The 20,958-nt window shown below is 41.7% G+C and overlaps 1 protein-coding gene across 22 annotated transcripts in view; it reads left to right on the forward strand.

Annotated features, from left to right (window-relative positions):
- LOC104681778 (protocadherin alpha-C2) overlaps positions 1 to 20,958 on the forward strand; it is a 230,324-nt gene that overhangs the window by 200,159 nt on the left and 9,207 nt on the right. For all 22 annotated transcript variants that reach the window (XM_010388184.2, XM_010388193.2, XM_010388186.2 and 19 more), the window contains one exon: positions 277 to 365. In XM_010388184.2, the coding sequence (XP_010386486.1) occupies positions 277 to 365 (89 nt within the window). The remainder of the gene's footprint in view (positions 1 to 276; positions 366 to 20,958) is intronic.

A 20,958-nucleotide genomic window follows, 5' to 3' on the forward strand; every position in this document is an offset into this window, starting at 1 on the left:
TTAGTGAGCACCACATGGCGTTAATAAGAAACAAAATTGCCATAAAGATAGAACATGTGTATTCCTGGAATAGTATAGCAAGCAGTAAGTAAGTCAGCAGTGCTTCTGCAGTTTATGCAGGGTGACTCCTCAGCAGTAATTGCTTCAGTTCAAGCATGAGCAGAATGTGTTAGCTGCAGCCCTGTCTTCATAGATGTAAGCAATTTCTGAGAGTGGAAGAAGAGCTGGGAAAGCATTTATGATCTAACCGTTATCTGGGTCTGTGTATTTATTCAGCTCTGTGCACCTAGAGGAGGCTGGCATTCTACGGGCTGGTCCAGGAGGGCCTGATCAGCAGTGGCCAACAGTATCCAGTGCAACACCAGGTAAAGAGCTGGGGGTCTCTCCATTCTTTCTTGGGTTCTAGAAAGTGATCAGATGACCTGTTTTTGTAAGATCAAGAATGTTGATGGCTCTTTTTCTTTTATCTTTTTGTTCTTCCCTTTTTTCCGTACATACATGATTTCCTTACATATATGATTATTTTGATTTTATACCTAATGCTCTTCAGGAGTTGAAAAAGGATAACATAAGACAAGTGTGCGTGTGTGTGTGTGTGTGTGTGTGTATGAAGTTTTTGGGATTTGTTTGTTTAAATCAGGTACCTTTCAAATGCTTAGGCCATCCAAGACATGCCAAGAAGATCTGGTGGCCTTATGCACAGAGATGACACTGTTAACAAAGATCTTTTGGTTGAAGACTATGGAAACCCACCCAAAGTAGTAAGGAAAGAAAGAGAAAAAGTAGGAAAGAAAGAAAAGGAAGGAAGGAAAGAAGGAAGGAAGGAAGGAAGGAAGGAAGGAAGGAAGGAAGGAAGGAAGGAAGGAAGGAAGGAAGAAAGATGGTTTCTCATGGAAGTGGAAAGTTATCAGAACCAAAGCATTGTTTTGAGTTCAAGTCAAAGTTAATCTGCTTCTCTCTGCACATCAACAACATTCTGCAGATGACTTTTAGTGCCTTGGCATGCATGTTGCCAAACATGATCGCCTCACAATTTCTTAGTTTAGAGGGATAATAGGGACCATTTCCTAATCCACACTTTCAGCAAAGAGAACCTGCCAAGTTGTGTAAAAAACCTAATGACTGGGTGAGTATAGGAAAATTGCTTAAACTCACATTTCCTTGGTATCCTTATTCTTGCCCTATCACTAAAGCAGGGTCATGTAATAGAAATATGGCTTTGGAGGCCCATAGCTGTGGCAGTTTTCAGAAAGGGAAGATTAAGTGTTGGTAGAGACACAAAATATGTCTACTCTAATCCTCTATTAATAGAACATCATGATGATAATAGTAGTTACTAATTATTAAGCCATAATACGCCTCGACACTGTGCCAAGTACATTCTATGTGTGTTCTCATTTATTCTTTAAGCCAAGCTTGCAAGGGATTTATTATATCTATTCTACGTATGAGAAACTGGAGAGACAGAGAGATTAAGCAATGTACCCACGTTCACATAGCTTGTAAGTGGCAGAGGGTAGGATTCAAACCCAAATGTGTTTAGTTTCAAATCCAAGTATATCTGGCACTTATATTCATAAGACGGCTGGCTTGCAAGAATCCATTCAAGTTCAAATATATATCTACATACATAACAGATGACATAGAATGTGTGTGTAAAAGGTTTTTTCCCAAAAATAATCAGATGTCTTTCAAATTATTAAGTAACATGCAGCTAAGGGCCCATTTTTTGCTGGCAACTCTAAGGGCGTTCATTGATTCTAATCAGCCAGGATTTGCTATTTATGGATGTTGCACAATTCAACTAAAAGTCACATTTGTCCAAAAAATATACAAGTTGAAGCAATTCATTAGAGAGCTAATATTGCCAGATTGCAAGGGGAAGAACATAAAATAGTTCATTGACAAATCTATACCCTCAATGCCAATGACGGAGTGAAGACGTGATGGAGGAGGAAGTGGTTTTAGATTGCCAAGTGTTGCAAGATATGGAGGCATCTGGGAAGGTGAGAATTTCCCAAAGAAGCCACATGAAATCATGACTTTCTACCCTGCCTTTGTTTCAGTTTTTCTTGCTTTTATGGAGGTATTGTAGGTCGACCTGGTGAGCCAAAAACTAACTTTGAATACATTCTCCCTCCCAGTGGTGATGCTGGTTGGTGTGTATTCCTAGGCAAATGTGGAACAGGAACCATGTATTGATATTTCATACATCTGGCCGGGTTCCTCTTTCAGATTCAAAAAATGTTAAGAACCTATCTTTTTTACAGAGATAGAGGAGGGGATCTCCATTGTTCCCTTTTTTACTGTCCCAGCCCCTCTTGTATAACCCATTTTATCCAGAACTGTGCCTGGCTGCTGACACATGAGTCACAGTCTTCATGGACTATGCTGGATAGGGCTTACATCTTCCAGCTACTCCGTGGCAACCTAATCATACTTTTCAATACATACCTCTGCATCAATGATGTAAAGTTAAAGGGATTCTCTACTTTCTCCCCGTCTTTCTGGTACTTTTAGGCTTTTAAGACTCAATATATGTTCTGCACTGCTTGGAGGGAATATGGCATAAAGATTAAGATTATGATTTCGAGTCAGATTTGAGTTGAATTACTTGCTGAGTGAGCATAGACAAACTGCCTGAATTCATATTTTCTTAATTACCCTTTCTGTAAATTGGGTGTAGCAATAATAATAACACCTGTTTTATTGAGTTACCATGAGAACTAAAGGAGAAAAAACAACTGAGCATAGTGCTTGACATATAGTTAATAAATGTCTATTTTTTTTTTTTTTTTTGAGACAGAGTCTTACTCTGTCCCCCAGGCTGGAGTGCAGTGGCACGGTATCGGCTCACAGCAACCACTGCCTCCTGGGTTCAAGGGATTCTCCTGCCTCAGCCTCCTGAGTAGCTGGGACTACAGGCGTGTGCCACCAAACCTGGCTAATTTTTTGTGTTTCTACCAGACATATTTTGTGTCTCTACCAACACTTAATTTTTTAGTAGAGATGGGTTTCACCATGTTAGCCAGGATGGTCTCAATCTCCTGACCTCGTGATCCACTCACCTTGGCCTCCCAAAGTGCTGGGATTACAGGCGTGAGCCCCTGTGCCTGGCCTCACTGATGAATTCTTTTGCTTTGTTGAGAAACTGTTCATTTATTTTCACAGTCTGCAAAAGCCTAAGATAAAGATGCCACACTCTGAAGGGATCAACAAGGGCATCACCAAGTGATGTTTTCTGCGGGATAAACAAGTCAGGCATTAAATTGGTTAATCCTGATTACTGGCCCCTTTCTCTAGCCTCCCCTCTGTGTGAGCAGACCTGGACCACAGGCTTTCTTATTTCCTTTCAGCTTCCCTTGAGACTGAGCAGAGAGAGAAAATTAGCTAAATCGGCAATGCAGGGAATACGGTTGTAGCCTCTTCTTCAGATAGAGGAATGTGTTTGGGGGTGGGGAGGGACATTAAAGGGCCAGTCGCTCATGTTACAGCTCTTTTTAACTTCAGGAATACGAATGCCCTGAAGTGGTTTTAATGAATGCCCTCTTGTGATCAGTTCCTAGAGGCAATCCCAGAGGTTATAAAAGGACTGCCCCTGCCTGCGAGGGAACTGGTCTGGCTTCAGTGGGCCAGGCTACTTTGTTATCTGTCATTGGTTCTTCCAGCTCCTCTTTCTACATTTCAGGGGTTCTCAGGCCTTACCTAAGGCAACAGTACATTAGTTTTAGAGTGGGAGATGCTCACTATTTTCAGAAAAGTTCAGAAAATTTCAAAACACACAGCACTGCAGAAGATAACATTATAGTTTCTCAAGACCCCAGGGGATCTGAGACTAAACAGTGGAAGATTAGTTAGGTAGGGGAAGCCACTAAGGCAATGAGGCTTAGTTGGAGAACCTTGGTTTAGACAATGGTTCTCAAAGGAGCAGCAATACCAACAATACCCAGAAACTTGTTAGTAATGCAGATTCTTAGGCTCTGTCCTAGTCTAATGAATCAGAAATTCTCAGGATGGAGGCTGGGTGTGGTGGCTCATGCCTGTAATCCCAGCACTTTGGGAGGCCAAGGTGGGCAGATCACTTGAGGTCAGGAGTTCAAGATCAGCCTGGCCAACATGGCGAAACCCCGTCTCTACTAAAATTACAAAAATCAGCTGGGCGTGGTGGCAGGTGCTTGTAATCCCAGCTACTCGGGAGGCTGAGGCAGGAGAATTGCTTGAAACCTGGAGGTGGAGGTTGCAGTGAGCTGAGATTGCACCACTGCACTCCAGCCTGGGTGACAGAGTGAGACTCTGTCTCAAAAAAAAAAAAAAAAAAAAAAAAAGAGAGAGAAAAGAAAAGAAAAAGAAAAAAAGAAAAAAGAAAGAAAGGCATTCTCAGGAATAGGACCCAGCAGTCTGTTTTAAAAAGCCTTCCATGTGATGCCAATCTACTCTAAAGTTTAAGAACTGGTCTAAGGTCAATATTCCTGAGGTTGTCTTATATCATTACAGGCTGAGAATCCATGCACGGAAGCCATCTGTTTATGGTTCTTGTGAGAAGAAGGGGGCCTTTTCCCATGCCCAAGAGATAATTGTTAAGAGCTCAAGCTTGGGAGTCAGTGACGCTTTCTGAATTCTACCTCTGCCACTCAGTAATTGTATGTTCCTGGGAACATTACTTAAATTTCCTGATTCTCAGTTTCTTTCTCTATAAAATGGGGAGAATAGTGGTGTGTACCTTATAGGGTTCTTGCAAAAATTAGATAAGATAATGCACACACATTGCAGAATCTGAAGAACAATAAGGGTTTAGTAAACAATAGCTATTTTTAAATGATTTTTCAAGGTATGAGTCTATCCTTCAGCTTCAAAATTTAGACCCAGGTTGTTCTGAGTATTCTCTGTGGGAAGAATCTGCTATAGAGAAGGTTTTTTTAAAGTGCCTGTCTCTTTGTTTCCTTAGGGGATTAGTTTTGCCCTGATTTGCCACATCTCTTTACTCTGTGGAAAATGGACACAGTTTATGTGCCCTAGTTTTATATGGGGATTTATAATCTTAATTGTCTCAAGGATTCTTACCTCTCTGACAAAACCAACTCCCCATAGAAAGACTCCATGGAGACTCCATCTCTGATCCTTTCCCAGAAAGAAAGCATGATCCTTAAGTTTTTCGGAATCTATTTAGGAGCACTGTCAACATGAATTTTTCCATTTCATGAGTGAGTGCAGCCTCAGGCCTTGTTGGAGAATTTAGAAAGCATGCTGTTCCACTAACCTGTTCAACCTCAACTTCTGCCGTTGTCATAGCAATGACAGTCCTGGGAGGTGTGTGCATATCCTTATTAGGAAAAAACAAATGAGATCAGGGATCTGTGTGAGTGGGGCAGCTCCCGCCTGTGAGTAGCCTTTGCTCTCACCTGCCATCTAACAGCCCAGGAGTGCCAGCTTGGCTTAGCTTTCTCTACCTGAGGAAAGTAAGTCCTCATAAGATGCACTTTTACTTTCTGGGGGTGTGAAACTCATTGTGTTTGCTGGAATTCTCTTTGCAGCTTATGATAAAGAATTTGTTTGTTTTGGATTGACCTGAAGGGAGGAAGCAAGGGTGTGGGAAGGGAAATTAGCATCCTCTACCTAGGAGAAGCCATGAAGCTTACTTAAGTCTTTGCTGGCTCCATCCATTCATGACTTTCTTCATCTTCTTCTTGGAAAAATACTCTGTACCTTCCACTTTTAATGGTCATGTAAATAAAAGACTAGAATGGAGATTTCCTGATTTTCTGAAATTAAACATTTTTGTTTATGAAAAGATTCTAAGATAGTTCTTTCCATAGATGCTCTGTATTTCCTTGGACCTCTCATTTGCCCCATGGTAATTATTCTAGGATTGGTGGCCTGGGCAGGATACAGTCATGATTAAGACCATAATACATAATAAAAGAGTTTCTTCCGTAACAGTAGCCCCAAACAGAGATCACGTGTCTCCTGAAACCTATCCAGTCTCATATGCACTCAGATGTACGCTCCTGGATATAACATTTTAGAGAGTATAGCGAGGAGAATAGAGCAACACTGTTCTCTTAGGCTGCAGTTTCCTTCAAGCCCCATGATGGAGAGAAGCAGGCTAATGCAGGGTAAGGGAGTAGAGACTTACTATAGTTTCTTCAGTTATCATTGATTCCTTTAATATGCCAGCTACATTGAAGCAATACAGTCTGGCCCCTGAAAACCTTGTCAGGAGAAACAACTTTTGAATATATCTTAGAAAAATAAAACACTTTATCCCTTCTTTTGTTTAAGAGGGTTGCATAAAACAGGAAAGTTTCTGAATTACCCTCCCTTCTAGCTTTCTTTATATACCATTCTTTGTAGCTGAAGTTTTAAGCCCCTTGTCAAAAGGGAGATTCAAGTTTCTGCTGGGGAGATGTCAGTGTCACAAAGGACCAAGGAAGTGGGGGCTCACCAACTTTGCCACCTGCCTCAGCTCAAAGGTGATGGGCCACCTGTGTGACTGAGAGCTTTGCGGGAAAGAGGATACGGAGGGTGGAGAGTCTGCACTTCACTCTGTGGGAAAAATTGCTGAGATTGTTTAGAATTGGTAGGCTTGGAACTCCTCCTGACAGGTGCTTCAACAAGAAAGGCCTGCTTATAACCTGGGTTGAGGGCAGAGGAGGAAGATAGTTTGTAATTCCTTTAAGTTTTACAGCTCCGGCAAGCCCTGTACTCAGCCTCACTGATACAAGTAAACTAAAAATGAAAGTCTGCCCTAGTGACAGCAAGGGTCTTTCATGGCAATGTTTTAAAATAAATTCTGCCCAGATTTCAAAGGAACATGAAAATTTTATCTTCAGAGGCAGTCAGTTTGCAGTTGAAAAGGTCATTGCCTAATCTGGAGAAACATATTCAGTTCAAGCACTGACTAGAGACTAGGGGCCCCCCCAAGAAAGGGCCATAAGATTAGTCACTGCCAGGAAGCCTGGCAATGAGTGTGTGGACTGGAGAGGAATCTTTCTCTGCCTCAGCACTTGGAGTCTCCATTACTCACAATCAGAAAAAGAGGGAGAGCAGAAATAGATGGCATTCCACGTTTATCTCAGTGAGACCAAGAGCTTCCTCAGCAACAGCCCTGTCTGAAATGGTCTATCTCCAAGGGCATGGGCTAGGCAAAGGACGGGAAAAGTCAGTCCTGAAGATGGTAATACTAAAGGAAATAAGGGGGAAGAAGGATGCTTGTGCTACTTTTGAAACAGGAAATTGAGAGCTTTGTAGAAGTCAGAAAATTAGGGTATGAAAAGATAACTTTTAAGAACCAAATGTGGACCTAAGAACACAGAGAAGTTTATTGTAACTAGCGTTGTATTCCTTGTCTGCTGGATCCCAAACAATGTACCCTCGGTCTTGAGATTATAGATGCCATTACCTGTAAAAAACCAACCAAACGAACTTTAAAAATAAGTAAAGTCTTCCCTGTACAGAAAGTCTAAACAAGCAAGTTTGTTGGTGATATTCCAAGAAGGTTCACCAGCTTGGGCTTTCTACCAACATTGTCCCAATCTTGTGTCCAGAGCTGTTGCTGTAGTTGGTATCGTGTGTGAAGCTGAAGAGTGAGGTGACAAGTCTTCTCTCTTGTCTTTTTTGACTGTGCGTCATAAATACTGTCTTACCCAAGAACACACCTGTTGGATCTCTTTTCCCATAATCACCTGGAGTCAGATGAATACCGTAAAGGTCTGTGGTAAGACTGGAAGCCTCAGCCAGTATGAATGATTTACATTAGATGCACATCGAGCTGCTTTCAGAGAGTCCAGATTTGTGGGGATAAGAGCATCAGTAGGTATATAAACCGCCCTAGGGTGGATACCTTTGAGTCTGTGAGTTTGGCTCTGTGTTGGACGATGAACCATGAAATAGAGCCCTGAGGACATTTTTTTTTTAAGTGTATGTTCCAGTAAGTGGGTCTTTGCTGGGTCAAGTTTTTTTTTTTTTTTGAAATGGAGTCTCGCTCTGCCGCCCAGACTGGTAGAGTGCAGTGGTGCGCTCTCGGCTCCCTGCAACCTCCACCTCCTTGGTTCATGCTATTCTCCTGCCTCAGCCTCCCGAGTAGCTGGGACTATAGGTGCCCGCCACCACGCCTGGCTAATTTTTTGTATTTTTAGTAGAGACGGAGTTTCACCATGTTAGCCAGGATGGTCTCCATCTCCTGACCTCGTGATCCGCCCGCCTTGGCCTCCCGAAGTGCTGGGATTACAGGCGTGAGCCACCGCACCTGGCCTGGGTCAAGTTTTATACGTCTTTAAATCCCATACTGTTGCCTCCTGGATTGTAGAAATAGTCTCTTAGAACAAGAGAAAGGAAGACAATAGCTACCATTTATTGAGAACTGTGATAAGCGCTTTACATGTGTTGCATACTTAACTTTGAGAGAAGTACATTATTATTCCCATGTTTCAGATAAAGAAATTAAAGCTCATAAGAATTAAGTGGCTTTCTTACATTCATACAGCTAGTAAAAATGTTTTTTGCTCACCATTGTATTCCCAGTGTCAAGCAGGATGCCTAGCACACAATGATGCTCAATAAATTTTGTTGAATTCATAAATAAATGCAGTGGTAAAGGCAGTATTTGAACCCATGTCTGCTCGCTGTTGAACCCTATACACTTAACACATTACTATTACCTTGTCCTGCATGATACAGGAAGGGAATAGCTTGGTAACTTGGAAAAGACTATTTACTGTCTGAATTCTAGGCCAACCGTAGGGGCTCTGTATTTATTTCCCATTACTGTTGTAGCAAGTTAATCATAAACTTCATGGCTTAAAACAACACAAAGTATTATCTTCCAGTTCTGGAAGTCAGAAGTCCAAAGTGAGTTTCACTGGGCTAAAATCAAGGTGTGTTCTTGCCACTATATAACAAAGATCCACTTTCCTTTCGTTTCCAATAACAGGCTCCTTATTTCTACCTGAGCCCTCACCGGCAGCACCTTTAATGTCCACATTTGTAACAGCAATCTGTTCATGACAGTTTAGGTTTGCTCCTCACTTTCTTCTGAGTCCTCTCTAGTAGAGCCATTAATATGCATATTTCTACTAGCAGCCTGTTCAAGGTAATCTAGGCCGTTTCTATCATGCTCTTCAAAATTCTTCGACTCTGCCCATTTCCCAATTTCAAGGCCGCTTGCGTATTTTTAGGCATTCATAACAGCAGAACCCCACTTCCAGATACCAAAATCTGTATTAGTTTCCTTGGGCTGCCATAACAAATTAACACAAAGTCCCTTTTGCCATGTAACATAATATATTCACAAGTTCTAAAATTAGGATGCAGTCATTGTGGTGGGGCTATTATTCTGCCTACCACATGGTTTTTCATATTCAGGCAGAGGTGGCTGTGTGTGTGTGTGTGTGTGTGTGTGTGTGTGTGTGTGTGTAAGTTAATTTCAGTAGAGAATGAACTAGCGTAGAGAAAGAGAATTAAGATGAGATGTGTCATGGAAGAACAGTGACTGATGATGCTAACTTTGCTTAGTCAAGAAGCATGATCCATTTAAATCATGCTTTCAGTGATCTACCCAATCAGATAAACTACTCTTCCTTCCTGGGAAGAGTAAGGAAGGAAGTAGATGAAAGATGAAAAGTTCTTTTCCTAGCACATACCTGCAAAGGATGGGGATATTGGTTTGGTGGGCATTCCCTTTTCCAAGAGCAAAGGTGGAAATGTGGAGAAAGGAGAAAAATAGTTCCCAATACATTATTGTGTTCTGGACTTAGAGATATTGTTCTGCCCCAGGTTTAAGAATATTGTTCCAAGAGTTGGGAGCAGGCAGCAGAGGACAGTACTCTCTAGATCACCCAGAGGCCAATCTGTAAGGATTCAATCCTGGGACATGGTAGATAATGGAAAAGTCACTGTCACAAGTGATGCCAGGAGATGGAGCTACACATATTGCCTGCCTTGTATGCATCTAGCGTCTGTGTCTAAGTGAAAGCTAATTATATCCAGAACTTCCCTGAAAAAAAGAAGAAAGAGCCTGATTGGTGTGTATGTGTGTATTAGGGGTTGAGGGGTGGGTAATGCTCCTGCCAATGTTCCTAAATCCCACTTGCTTTTCCTGTGATGCTTCCTGTGTTGTGGATAGGAGGGTAGGATGGTTCGGGGTCAATTTTATGGATGCATATGTACCTAAGGATGTGTTTGTTTTTTGGGAGCATTTTGTATAAACAACCCAGTTTCACTCTAGCTCCTTCCTTGAGATTCTAAACAAGCTGGATGTCTCCAAAGCTTAGGCCCTCTCCATGCTTATAGTAGCTCTCTCTGGAGATGAAATCACCCCTTATACTGCTGACAATGATTAGGCCATGGGACCCATGAAAGAGTCTCCCCAGAGTCCAGCATCCCCTGTGGGCTGCTTGTGTCACCAAGATGTCAATCCAACTGCTATTCTTGCAGTCTGCAGTCAGCAGGGCTGTGTTTATTCAGCGGTCAGTGTCACATCAATTTCCTTCTGTTGCAACAAGTATAAATCGATTCTACATATTTGCCTTTGGGAAATTTCTTTAGAGGGAAACTCACTAAAGTTAATTTCTTTAGCTTTTTCGTATGTTCTCTCTGAATCTGGGGATTTAGAGATATAAATTAGCTTCTTTGGTCTTTTCTTGCCCAGGGTCACAACCTTGCCTCCAGGATAGAACCTTCTAAATGTTTGTGATTTGAAGGGCACTACAAAGATCCTCACAAAAACCACCTCCCAGCCAGGTCCCTGGAACTCCATCATTAACCACTGTCATCAGCATTTCTCTTTTAAAATCCTTATTCATTCCTATTCTCTTTCTTTCTTTCTCACATACACACACACACACACACACACCCACACACACGGGAGAGAGAGACAGAGAGAGAGAGATAAAGAAGTGAAGTATATAGTATCCTTTCTAGGGATGCTTTTCTTGGCTTGGCTCCAATGTAGATTTTGTTGGGACCCTCTACATATAGTCATGTACCAAATAACAACACTTTGGTCAACAATGGACCACATATGTGACAGTTGTCCCATAAGATTGTAATACCATATTTTTACTGTACCTTTTCTATGTTTAGATACACAAATACTTGCCATTATATTACAGTTGCACAGTATTTTCTACAGTAACATGCTGTGCAGGTTTGTAGCCTAGGAACAACAGGCTATACCATATAGCCTAGGTACATAGTAGGCTATGCCATCTAGCTTTGTGTAAGTACACTCTATGATATCCATACAACAAAAATGCCTAGTGATGCATTTCTCAGAGCATATCCTCATTGTTAAGTGATGCATGACTGTAGTCATCATCAAACATTTATTAAGCACTTAGGTCAGGTCAGGCTCTGTTCTAGGTGATGCAAATATAATATTAAATATAACACAGTCCTGCACTTATAAATCTAATGGTGAAGGCAGAAATGTAAAGAAATATGATGGAAATATTACATTGTCATGTGATAAGGACCATGATAATGCCCTACATAGGCAGGGTCAATGAAGGGGAAGGAAGCTGGGACAAACCACCAGGGCCTGTTGGTCCAGAATGGGACCCAGCGTCTATCTATGTTATAATCAGTTCAAACCCTAGGTAAATAAGGTAAGCTGTTCTGCCTTTCTTGAGACAGTCCCCAGATTGTTTTCACAGGGCCCAAACACTCTTAGCAACCATGAACAGTGGATGTCATGGATCCCCAGAAGATGGAATTGGAAATTCAGGGGACTAAGTCAGAGATTATTTGACATTTAATACTGGATATTGAGGCCGGGCGCAGTGGCTCACACCTGTGATCCCAGCACTTTGGGAGGTTGAGGCGGGTGGATTGTGTGAGCCCAGGAGTTTGAGACCAGCCTGGGCAACTTGGCAAATCCCCATCTCTACAAAAAAATATAAGAATTAGCCGGGTGTGATGGCATGCACTTGTCGTATCAGCTACTTGGGAGGCTGAGGCCTGAGATTCACTTGAACCTGGAAGGCGGAGGTTGCAGTGAGCCGAGATCACACTACTGCACTCCAGCCTGGGTGACAGAATGAGACCCTGTCTCGAAAAAAAATTTAAAATACTGGGCATTGCAGGATGGCAAGTAGGATGTGGAGAGGAGGAGAATTCTAGGCAAAGGAAACAATGTGTGCATGCAAAAACAAAAAACAAATAAACTGAATTGTATAGCCTGGGTTAATAGGATGAGTGCATTTGATGGATGTGGTGGGATAAAGAGTGTTAGGAAATGAGATCAGAAACGTAGACTGGAATCAGATTTTGTAGGACCTTAAACGTCCTGCTAAATAATTTGTAGTTTCATTTGTTGGCCATGGAGAGCCACTAGAAGGTTAGTTGGTTTGTTTATATTTAGGAAAGAAGATTCTTTTAAGTTTCCTTTACTCTACTGAATTTTCAAAAATCAACCTACAGCAGTCCCAATTTATCTCGGGAGATACGTTCCAAGACCCTCAGTGGATGCCTGAAACCTCATTTAGTACTGACCTTTATATACATTATGTTCTTTCATAGGCGCAGCTATGATAAAGTTTAATTTATAAATTAGGCACAATACTCATGTGCTTTGGGACCAGTATTAAGTAAAATAAGTAAATAAGTAAAATAAGTAAAATTGAATACAAGCACTTTGATACCAAAACAGCCAATCGGATAACAAGACACTTTCTAAGTGAACTAACAGGTGAGTAGCATAGACAGCATGGATAGGCCGGACAGAGGGATGATTCACATACTGGGTAGGATGAAGCAGGATGGCTCGAGATTTCATCACATTACTCAGAACAGCTTGCGATTTAAAACTTATGAATTGTTTATTTTTGAAATTTTTCAGTTAATATTTTCAGACTAAGGTTGACTGTGGGTAACTGAAGCCTCAGAAATCAAACCTCAAATAATGGGGGATCACTGTACTGAATAACATGTCAAGATGAGCTATGAGCTTTCAACTTAGTGTTTTTCTTCTCCCAAACCAAATATTGGAAACTTTGGAGTGTTTAGAAAAGGAGAATCAAAACGAGAAGTAAATGCAGCATTTTTTTAATTGTAAAAAAAAGAAGGGCGGGCCTTGGAAATGTTCTTAGGTAATCCTGGTGGATTTGATATGTCATGTCTGAGAAAATGTGGAGAGTGAAGGGCAGGTTTAAAATTTGTCTCGTGTTAGTTTCTGAAGGGAGATAGCATGGCATTGCACAGTGCCTCACATTTCTATCATATAACTTAATAATTGTGCAACCTGTGCTTCAGATTTATCACTGTGTAAAAGAGGAGAGATCATAGGCTGTTGTAAGTATTAAATGAGATAATGCATGCAAAATGCTTAGAACCATGCTTAGTTCATGGTAGCCACTCAAAAATGTCATTAGAACTATTACTACTCAATTTAATGCTCCTGGCACTTAACACAGTGCTTGGCACACAGTAAAGAGGATTCAAAATGTTTTTGCTAGATTACATGGAATGGTATGGAAGTATGCAGGGTAAGGTAGAGGGTTCTCGTATTATCTTGCCTTCCTTATACTGCAGTGTGCTGACAGCACCTCCATTTTATATCCTCAATGCACGGATATCACTACTTGTCTAGAAATGGTTGCTCAAGTCTGAGAAGTGACACAGCAACACAGAGCCTGGGATTGCTGCCAAATTTTAAGAAGCACAGATTGTAACAAAGTAAGGGGGGAGGGTAGAGAAGAAAAGTCTGAAAACCCAACCAAAGTCAGAAGCCATTTTGTTGTCAGGTAAAATGATGCCTCATAGATTTTCAGGTGGGGCAGGCAGTGTGAAACCTTTGGGAATAGTCAGTGTTAAGATGTGGTGCTAAGGGAGGAACCCAGTAGTGCTCAGGCCTGGGCAAGACGGGCTTCTTGGGGCCCAGCATTTAGAAAGGCCCTGTGTGTTTTGATATACTGTCACTGTCTTGAAGTTCTTAATTATTTGTTAACAAAGGCCCCCTCCCGCCATTTTCATTTGGCAAATTTCACTGGTTCCTGCAAATTATGTAGTTAATCCTGGGTCCAGGCTAGTTTTTGAACCATGTCGGGCTAGTATTCTTCTGAACCTCTCTCCCTTTGATTTAATTACAGAAGAAACAAAAGTCATAACAAGTTATATCTGTGCAGGACTAAAATAAAATGAGTAGTGCCTCACTCCCTACATCCAATCATGCTTTCCAAAAGTAACCACTACCAATAATTTAGCGTGTATCTCTAGAATTCTTTATATGTCTACATTTTAAATTAATGTATTTTAAAATAAAATAGAATTACATTGTTGAAGTAAGTATTAAACAATACAGCATTATTTGCATAGAAATATTTATTTCCCTCAATCCCACTCCCCTTTGGTGAAGCAACCACTGTTAACAATTTTGTGTTTATCCTCCAATATTTTTTGAAATTAATCAACTTTACTTTTTAGAGCAGTTTTAGGTTCACAGAGAAGTTGAGTAGAAAGTGAGAGTTCTCATGCACTCCTGCTCTCCGACTGTGCACAATGCCCCCTACCCCCGCCACAGTGACATCCTGCCCAGAGTGGTACATTCATTACAATTGATGAAACTATATTGACATCATTATTGAAACTATCATTACCACCCAACTTCCATGTTTACTTTAGGGTTCACTCTTCCAAATATTTCTTGCATCACTTAACAATGAGGATACACTGAGAAATGTGTCGTTAGGCAGCTTTTTCATTGTACAAATATCATAGAATGTACTTACATAAACCTAGATGGTATAGCATACTACACACTTAGGCTTTATCATATGGCCTATTTCTCTAAGGCTACAAACCTGTACATCATATTACTATACTGAATACCATAGGCAATTGTTACGCAATGATAAGTATTTGTGTATCTCAACATACCTAAACACAGAAAAAGTACAATAAAAAAATATTATTATAATCTTATAGGACAACTGTCATATGTGTGGTCCACTGTTGACTGAAACATGATTATGGGGCACATGACTATATAGAGATTTTCGAAAAGCAAAATGGGATAATGCTATACATATTATACAGCTTGTGTGTGTGCATATGTTAACAAACACCTTTCTCTATCAGTACATATAGACTTGCCACAATCTTCTTGAGTAAGGGTATAGTACTATGTTGTATATGTGTATTATAATTTATCCAATTTCCTGTTGGTATCTATGTTTTCTAAACAATGCAATATACATTCTTATACATATTTCTTATGCATGCTTACTAGTATTTATATAGGATAAACTTACAGAAGTAGAATTACAGAATCATAGGATATAAAAATATCAAATTGGCAAATTGGCATTCACTTACCTGTGGTTGAACTGTACTTGTTACATACTTCCCTCTGAGCCTTCCATCCCCACCTCGAGCTAGTGCTATATGTCACTTAACTCAGTGACATCATCATCAACAGACTTAACCTCCACAGTTAAAAATGCTAGAGCAAACAGAGGAGAAAATTTGCTTGTGAATCATAATAGCTAACCTGTATTGAACAGTTAAGCTATGTGCCAAGTATTATTCTAAGCACTTTATAAGTATTAACTCCTTTAATCTGTATAACCACACCCAGAAATTTGTGTATTAATATACCCATTTTACTGCTAAGAAAACTGAGACCCATAGGATTAAATAAGATCACACATCTAGTAAGGGCACCAGAATCTGAAGCAGAATTGTCTGACTTCTGAGTCTGTGCTCTTAACCACTGCACACACCGTCTCTAGAAAGTTTAATGCCATCTTTATGCCAGAATTTATCTATCTTGTTTATCCTTTAAAACTATTATTGTATTTATTCATTTACTTGTCTTTTCCTCCCACTGTACTGTAATTCTTTGAGAACAGAGTACTTGTCCTAATATTATTCATATCTATATCCCTAATTCCTAATTTAATGTCTAATTTATTGTAAATAAGTTTTTTTGTTTTTTGTTTTTTGTTTTTGAGATGGAGTTTTGCTCTTGTTGCTCAGGCTGGAGTGCAATGGCACAATCTCAGCTCACTGCAACCTCTGCCTCCTGGGTTCAAGTGATTCTCTTGCCTCAGCCTCCCAAGTAGCTGGGATTACAAACTTGCGCCACCACACTAGGCTAATTTTGTATTTTTAGTAGAGACAGGGTTTCACCATGTTGGTCAGGTTGGTCTTGAACCCCTGACCTCAGGTGATCTGCCTGCCTTGGCCTCCCAAAGTGCTGGATTACTGGCGTGAGCCACGTGCCTGGCCTTGTAAATAATAAGTTTAGTTGAATAAACAACAGTGCCTCTGGGAGGTAGCTATTATATCCATTTTACAAATGAAGAAACTGTAAGTCAATGTTAATCAAAGAGTATCCTAGAAAATAGTAGAGCCGGGCACGGTGGCTCAAGCCTGTAATCCCAGCACTTTGGGAGGCCGAGACGGGCGGATCATGATGTCAGGAGATCGAGACCATCCTGACTAACGCGGTGAAACCCCGTCTCTACTAAAAAAAACACAAAAAACTAGCCGGGCGAGGTGGCAAGCGCCTGTAGTCCCAGCTACTGGGGAGGCTGAGGCAGGAAAATGGCGTAAAACCCGGGAGGCGGAGCTTGCAGTGAGCTGAGATCCGGCCACTGCACTCCAGCCTGGGCGACAGACCGAGACTCCCTCTCAAAAAAAAAAAAAAAGAAAATAGTAGAAAGCAGAATGCCAGAGTTGAGATTTGAACCCAAGACTTTGATACCTCGTCCAGTGTGCTTTCCACCATGTCTAAGCAGCCTCCTTCACTTCCTCCTTCAGAGGGCTATGGAGAGTAACCTAGCAACCATTTCTAAGCTGGAAAATGTCACAGCCCAAAGTCTTCAATCCCCTAGGAGGAGCAGAGCCTGATGGGGAGAGAGTCCTTGGAAAAGAGAATTTCTGAAAGTACTACATTTGGGAATAGGTGGTTAAAGTGGGAGTTGGATTTGTAAAGGAATACTACATAGTAATAATACCCATTCTTTATTTCAGAGTTTCTGCATGACAGACATTGATCTGTGTGATTTATAAGCCTTGTCTCTTTTTAATGCTCACAATCCCATTAGATGGTTATTGTTATCTTTGTTTCGCATATGAAAGAATGGGAGCTAAGAGGCCAAGTGCCTCGCTCAAAGTTCAACAAATAAGTGGTGAAGCCGATTCCAACTCAAGTCTATGTTACCCAAGAACCTACATTTTAAGCATTGTGTTACCCCCTGGATATGACAGCCAACTGAAGAGGGGGTATTTTGAGAAGAGACTCTAAAGGGAAATTGCCTTCCCTACATCCCAGGGGATGTTAGCAACCAGGAAACAAGGTAGAGAAAACTGTGCAGCCTGAGCCCTGCTGGGTTGCGGGGGACTCACGGAAAGAAGAAATGTGAGGTTTTTTTTTAGCTAACTACGGAGACCAGCCATTCCAATGTTTGAATCTGGGTTCGCAGCACATGATGTCTTTATACTCTTAACCTAGAAATGGCAGAGTTATTTTGGGCACAAAGCAAGAGCTGTGGCTTCAAAAATATGCCAAGTGTATTTATCTCTTCCGCTCCAAGATTACTGAAAATTAGCCCAGCTGTAGCTTGGGGCACCAAACAGCCAAAAAATCTTCTTCCAGCTCAACTCATTCCACCCAAAGAGGGTGAAACACCCAGGAGTAGCAGGTCTAGTGGCCTCTGGGGAGTGGGATTAGATTGGCCTCCCCATTGCTAAGCCTGACATCTAATCACACACGCACCACTCTCCCAGCTGCTCTATAGATCAGAATGCTAGGCCTATGAATGGAGCTCAGCTCTGTCTCTTCCCTCATTCCCAAGGCTTCACAAGAAGTAAACAAAACAAACAAAAACTATTTGATTATTGAGCCAAGGAGTCAATGTGAGAATAGTTTTTCACCTTCATTATGAAATCCCTGTGTGGGGCTGAATGTGGTGGCTGACACCTGTGATCCTAGCTCTTTGGGGAGGCAGAGGTGGGAAGATTGCTTGAGGCCAGGAGTTCAAGACCAGTTTGGGCAACACAGCAAGGCCCTATCTCTCTCTCTCACTCTCTCTCTCTCTCTCTCTCTCTCTCTCTCTCTCTATATATATATACACACACACACACACTTTTTTTTTTTTTTTTGAGACGGAGTTTTGCTCTTGTCGCAGTCTTGGTTCACTGCAACCTCCTTCTCCCGGGTTCAAGTGATTCTTCTGCCTCAAACTCTCGAGTAGCTAGGATTACAGGTGCCCGCCACGATGCCCAGCTAATTTTTGTATTTTTGGTAGAGACAGGGTTTCACCATGTTGGGCAGGCTGGTCTCAAAATCCTGACCTCAGGTGATGCACCTGCCTCGGCCTCCCAAATTGCTGGGATTACAGGCATGAGCCACTGTGCCTGGCCCCTAACTCTATATGTTAAAAAAAAAAAAATTAGCCAGGCATAGTGGCACACACCTGTAGTCCTAGCTACTCAGAAGGCTGAGATGAGAGGATCACTTGAGCCCAGGAGGTCCAGGCTGGCAGTCAGCCATGATCTCACCATTGTACTCCAACCTGGGCAACAATATAGACCCTGTCTCTAAAAAAAAAAAAAAAAAAAAAAAAATCCTGTGTGATTTAGGACAAGTTATCTTGCTGTAATTTAAGCCTTTGGATTCCTTTTTAATAAAATAAATATGCTTTACATATGTACTTACATAAATACATTTATAATAATAGCTTTAATTGTAATTAAATCATTTAAAATTAAATACATACAAAATACCCAATAAATTTTCTAATCCATAAGCAATCAATAGTCCTTAAACAAATGAATCTTCTGCTGCTCTGATCTTAATAAGTAAAATTTAATGAGTGTTTACTTTGTGCCATGCACTTATGCTATGTGCTGTATAAGGATAGTTACATTTAATCTATAACAACCCTATGGGGTGGGCACTACTATGATCTTTTTTTACGGATGAAAACTGAGGCCCAGAAATATGAAATAATTTGCCAAACATCACATAATTTACATGATGTAGCCAGGTTTAAGCCTACTATTCTGATTACAGAGCCTAAGATCTTACAGAGAACAGGGAGTATATTTTTACATTCCCTTGTTTCCATGGAAAAGTCTTTCCACTGTCTATTGAAGGACTAAGCAGCAGAGGGGAAGTGCTGGAAATGCTAGCCCAGGTGAGCTTAGCTTCGTCCCTCTCTCTCTGATCCTGGACAGGATTTGGGTTTCAGACCACGATTCTCCTGTGTTTCGTGGGCTGTGATTACTCAGATTAGGTCTGCTCAATTCATAAAGGACTGGCTGGGGTTGGGGGTGAAGGTGTGGGAGAAGGCGGAGCTTGTCCAGTCGGTCCAACAAACCCCACAGATGGCGAAATAGGGGGTGGGGAAGGAGCTTGAGATGTTTTACATCCTGGGCTGTTTCAGCGGTTGATGGCGGATGGTTTTTGCCTTTTGGTCAGCCTGGGTATATACTATCATTCTACAATCGGCCAAATTATGACAGAGAGGGAGACAGAGAGAGAGGTTGATTAAATTGATGCCCAAAGCCAAGAAGGAGCAAAAGAAATCGGGGCTGCTTGAAAAAGACTGCAGTGGCTGACTTGGGTGGTGAGCGGAAATAAGGAGGAGGGAGAGGCGGCGTGTCCCTGCGCGGAAAGTTCACTTGCAAACCCAGAATCTGCACAGCCTTCGGTGCCCTGACTCTTTCCTGGACATCCAGAGGCAGCAACAGCTGCCCGCGCCGAAGAACGAGCAGTCCAGGGGAGCTGTCTGGGGCTGGGCCGGAAACGACTGTAATCATTTAATAGCCTTTGCCGGCTGCACTGACTTAGCAGAGTGGGCGGTAGGCAGGCTCCAGAGTGCTGTCTGGCAAGATAGTCCCCGGCTTTAATCAAAATGATGGGTTTTCTGGAAGCTCTTTATTAACCTCGGCACTGAAATCCCAGAGCTGGTAACAAAGGGATGAATGGGGACCAAAGGGGCGGAGCCGAAACCTGGAGCCCGGGCTGCATCCGCACCCCTTCCCCCACCTCCACTCCTTCTTTCATCTCATTCTGGCTTAGGGCTCCTGCTGGCATCTCTGTGCCTCCCAAATAGTAGTAACAAAACAGGCAATAACCATAATAATTGGCACATTTGTATAACGCTTTAGGGTTTTCAAAGGATGACCTTGTTATACAGCTCGGGATCTGAGTCTCCTAGCTGGAGTCAGATTCCCTAGTTTTGAGTTCCAGGCTCCACCAGTTAGTGACCATGTGACCATTGGTCCTTAGTCCCCTCATCTCTAAAACAGACACATAACACAGACAGAGATATTAGAAGTATCTACTTCATAGGGCTCTTGTCAGGACCAAAACCTATATGGCCTGTAGATCTGTTTAACTCTGTTGCACGCACACAGGAAGGGCACAATAAATATTAACTACATCGACAACCCTGTGATGTAGACAGGAAGGGGATCATTCCATTTTATGGATGAGGAAACTGAGGCTCAGAGATATTTATGTAAATGGCCCAGGACTATGCACTAGTGAGAGAACCAGGGCAAGTCCTCAAGAACAGAAAGAGAACAAAGCAAGATGAAGGGAAGAAAAGAAAAGCGAACACCCTAAAACACCCTCCAGCACATGCCCCTCTGAGAGCTTTCCTGAAAATAGTATCCTTGGTCAAAAAGAATTTATGTTCTTCTATTAGGGAAAGTCAGTGTAAATCAGAAAAGCCCTCCTGGCCTTAACAAAACAGTTCTAAATGGGGATGAGGGTGAGTTTAACAGGCCTGGCATTTGCTTCACAATCTTCTGGCCCTTTCCTGGCATTTGCCTTGGCAAAGCCTCTGACCTGAACATTCCTAGTCCCTGAGGCTCAACTCCATCAACTCAGACAGCCAGGGTTAGTTTAGCATGAAAAAGAAAAGCTGGAAATTTTGCCAAAAAGACTCCTGGGCAGTGCCTAAGGGAAGTGCCCAAATTGGATTATAGGATGACATGAAGTGACCA

The sequence above is a fragment of the Rhinopithecus roxellana genome, chromosome 3 (genome assembly GCF_007565055.1).
Source record: "Rhinopithecus roxellana isolate Shanxi Qingling chromosome 3, ASM756505v1, whole genome shotgun sequence".
NCBI classification, from domain to species: Eukaryota; Metazoa; Chordata; class Mammalia; order Primates; family Cercopithecidae; genus Rhinopithecus; species Rhinopithecus roxellana.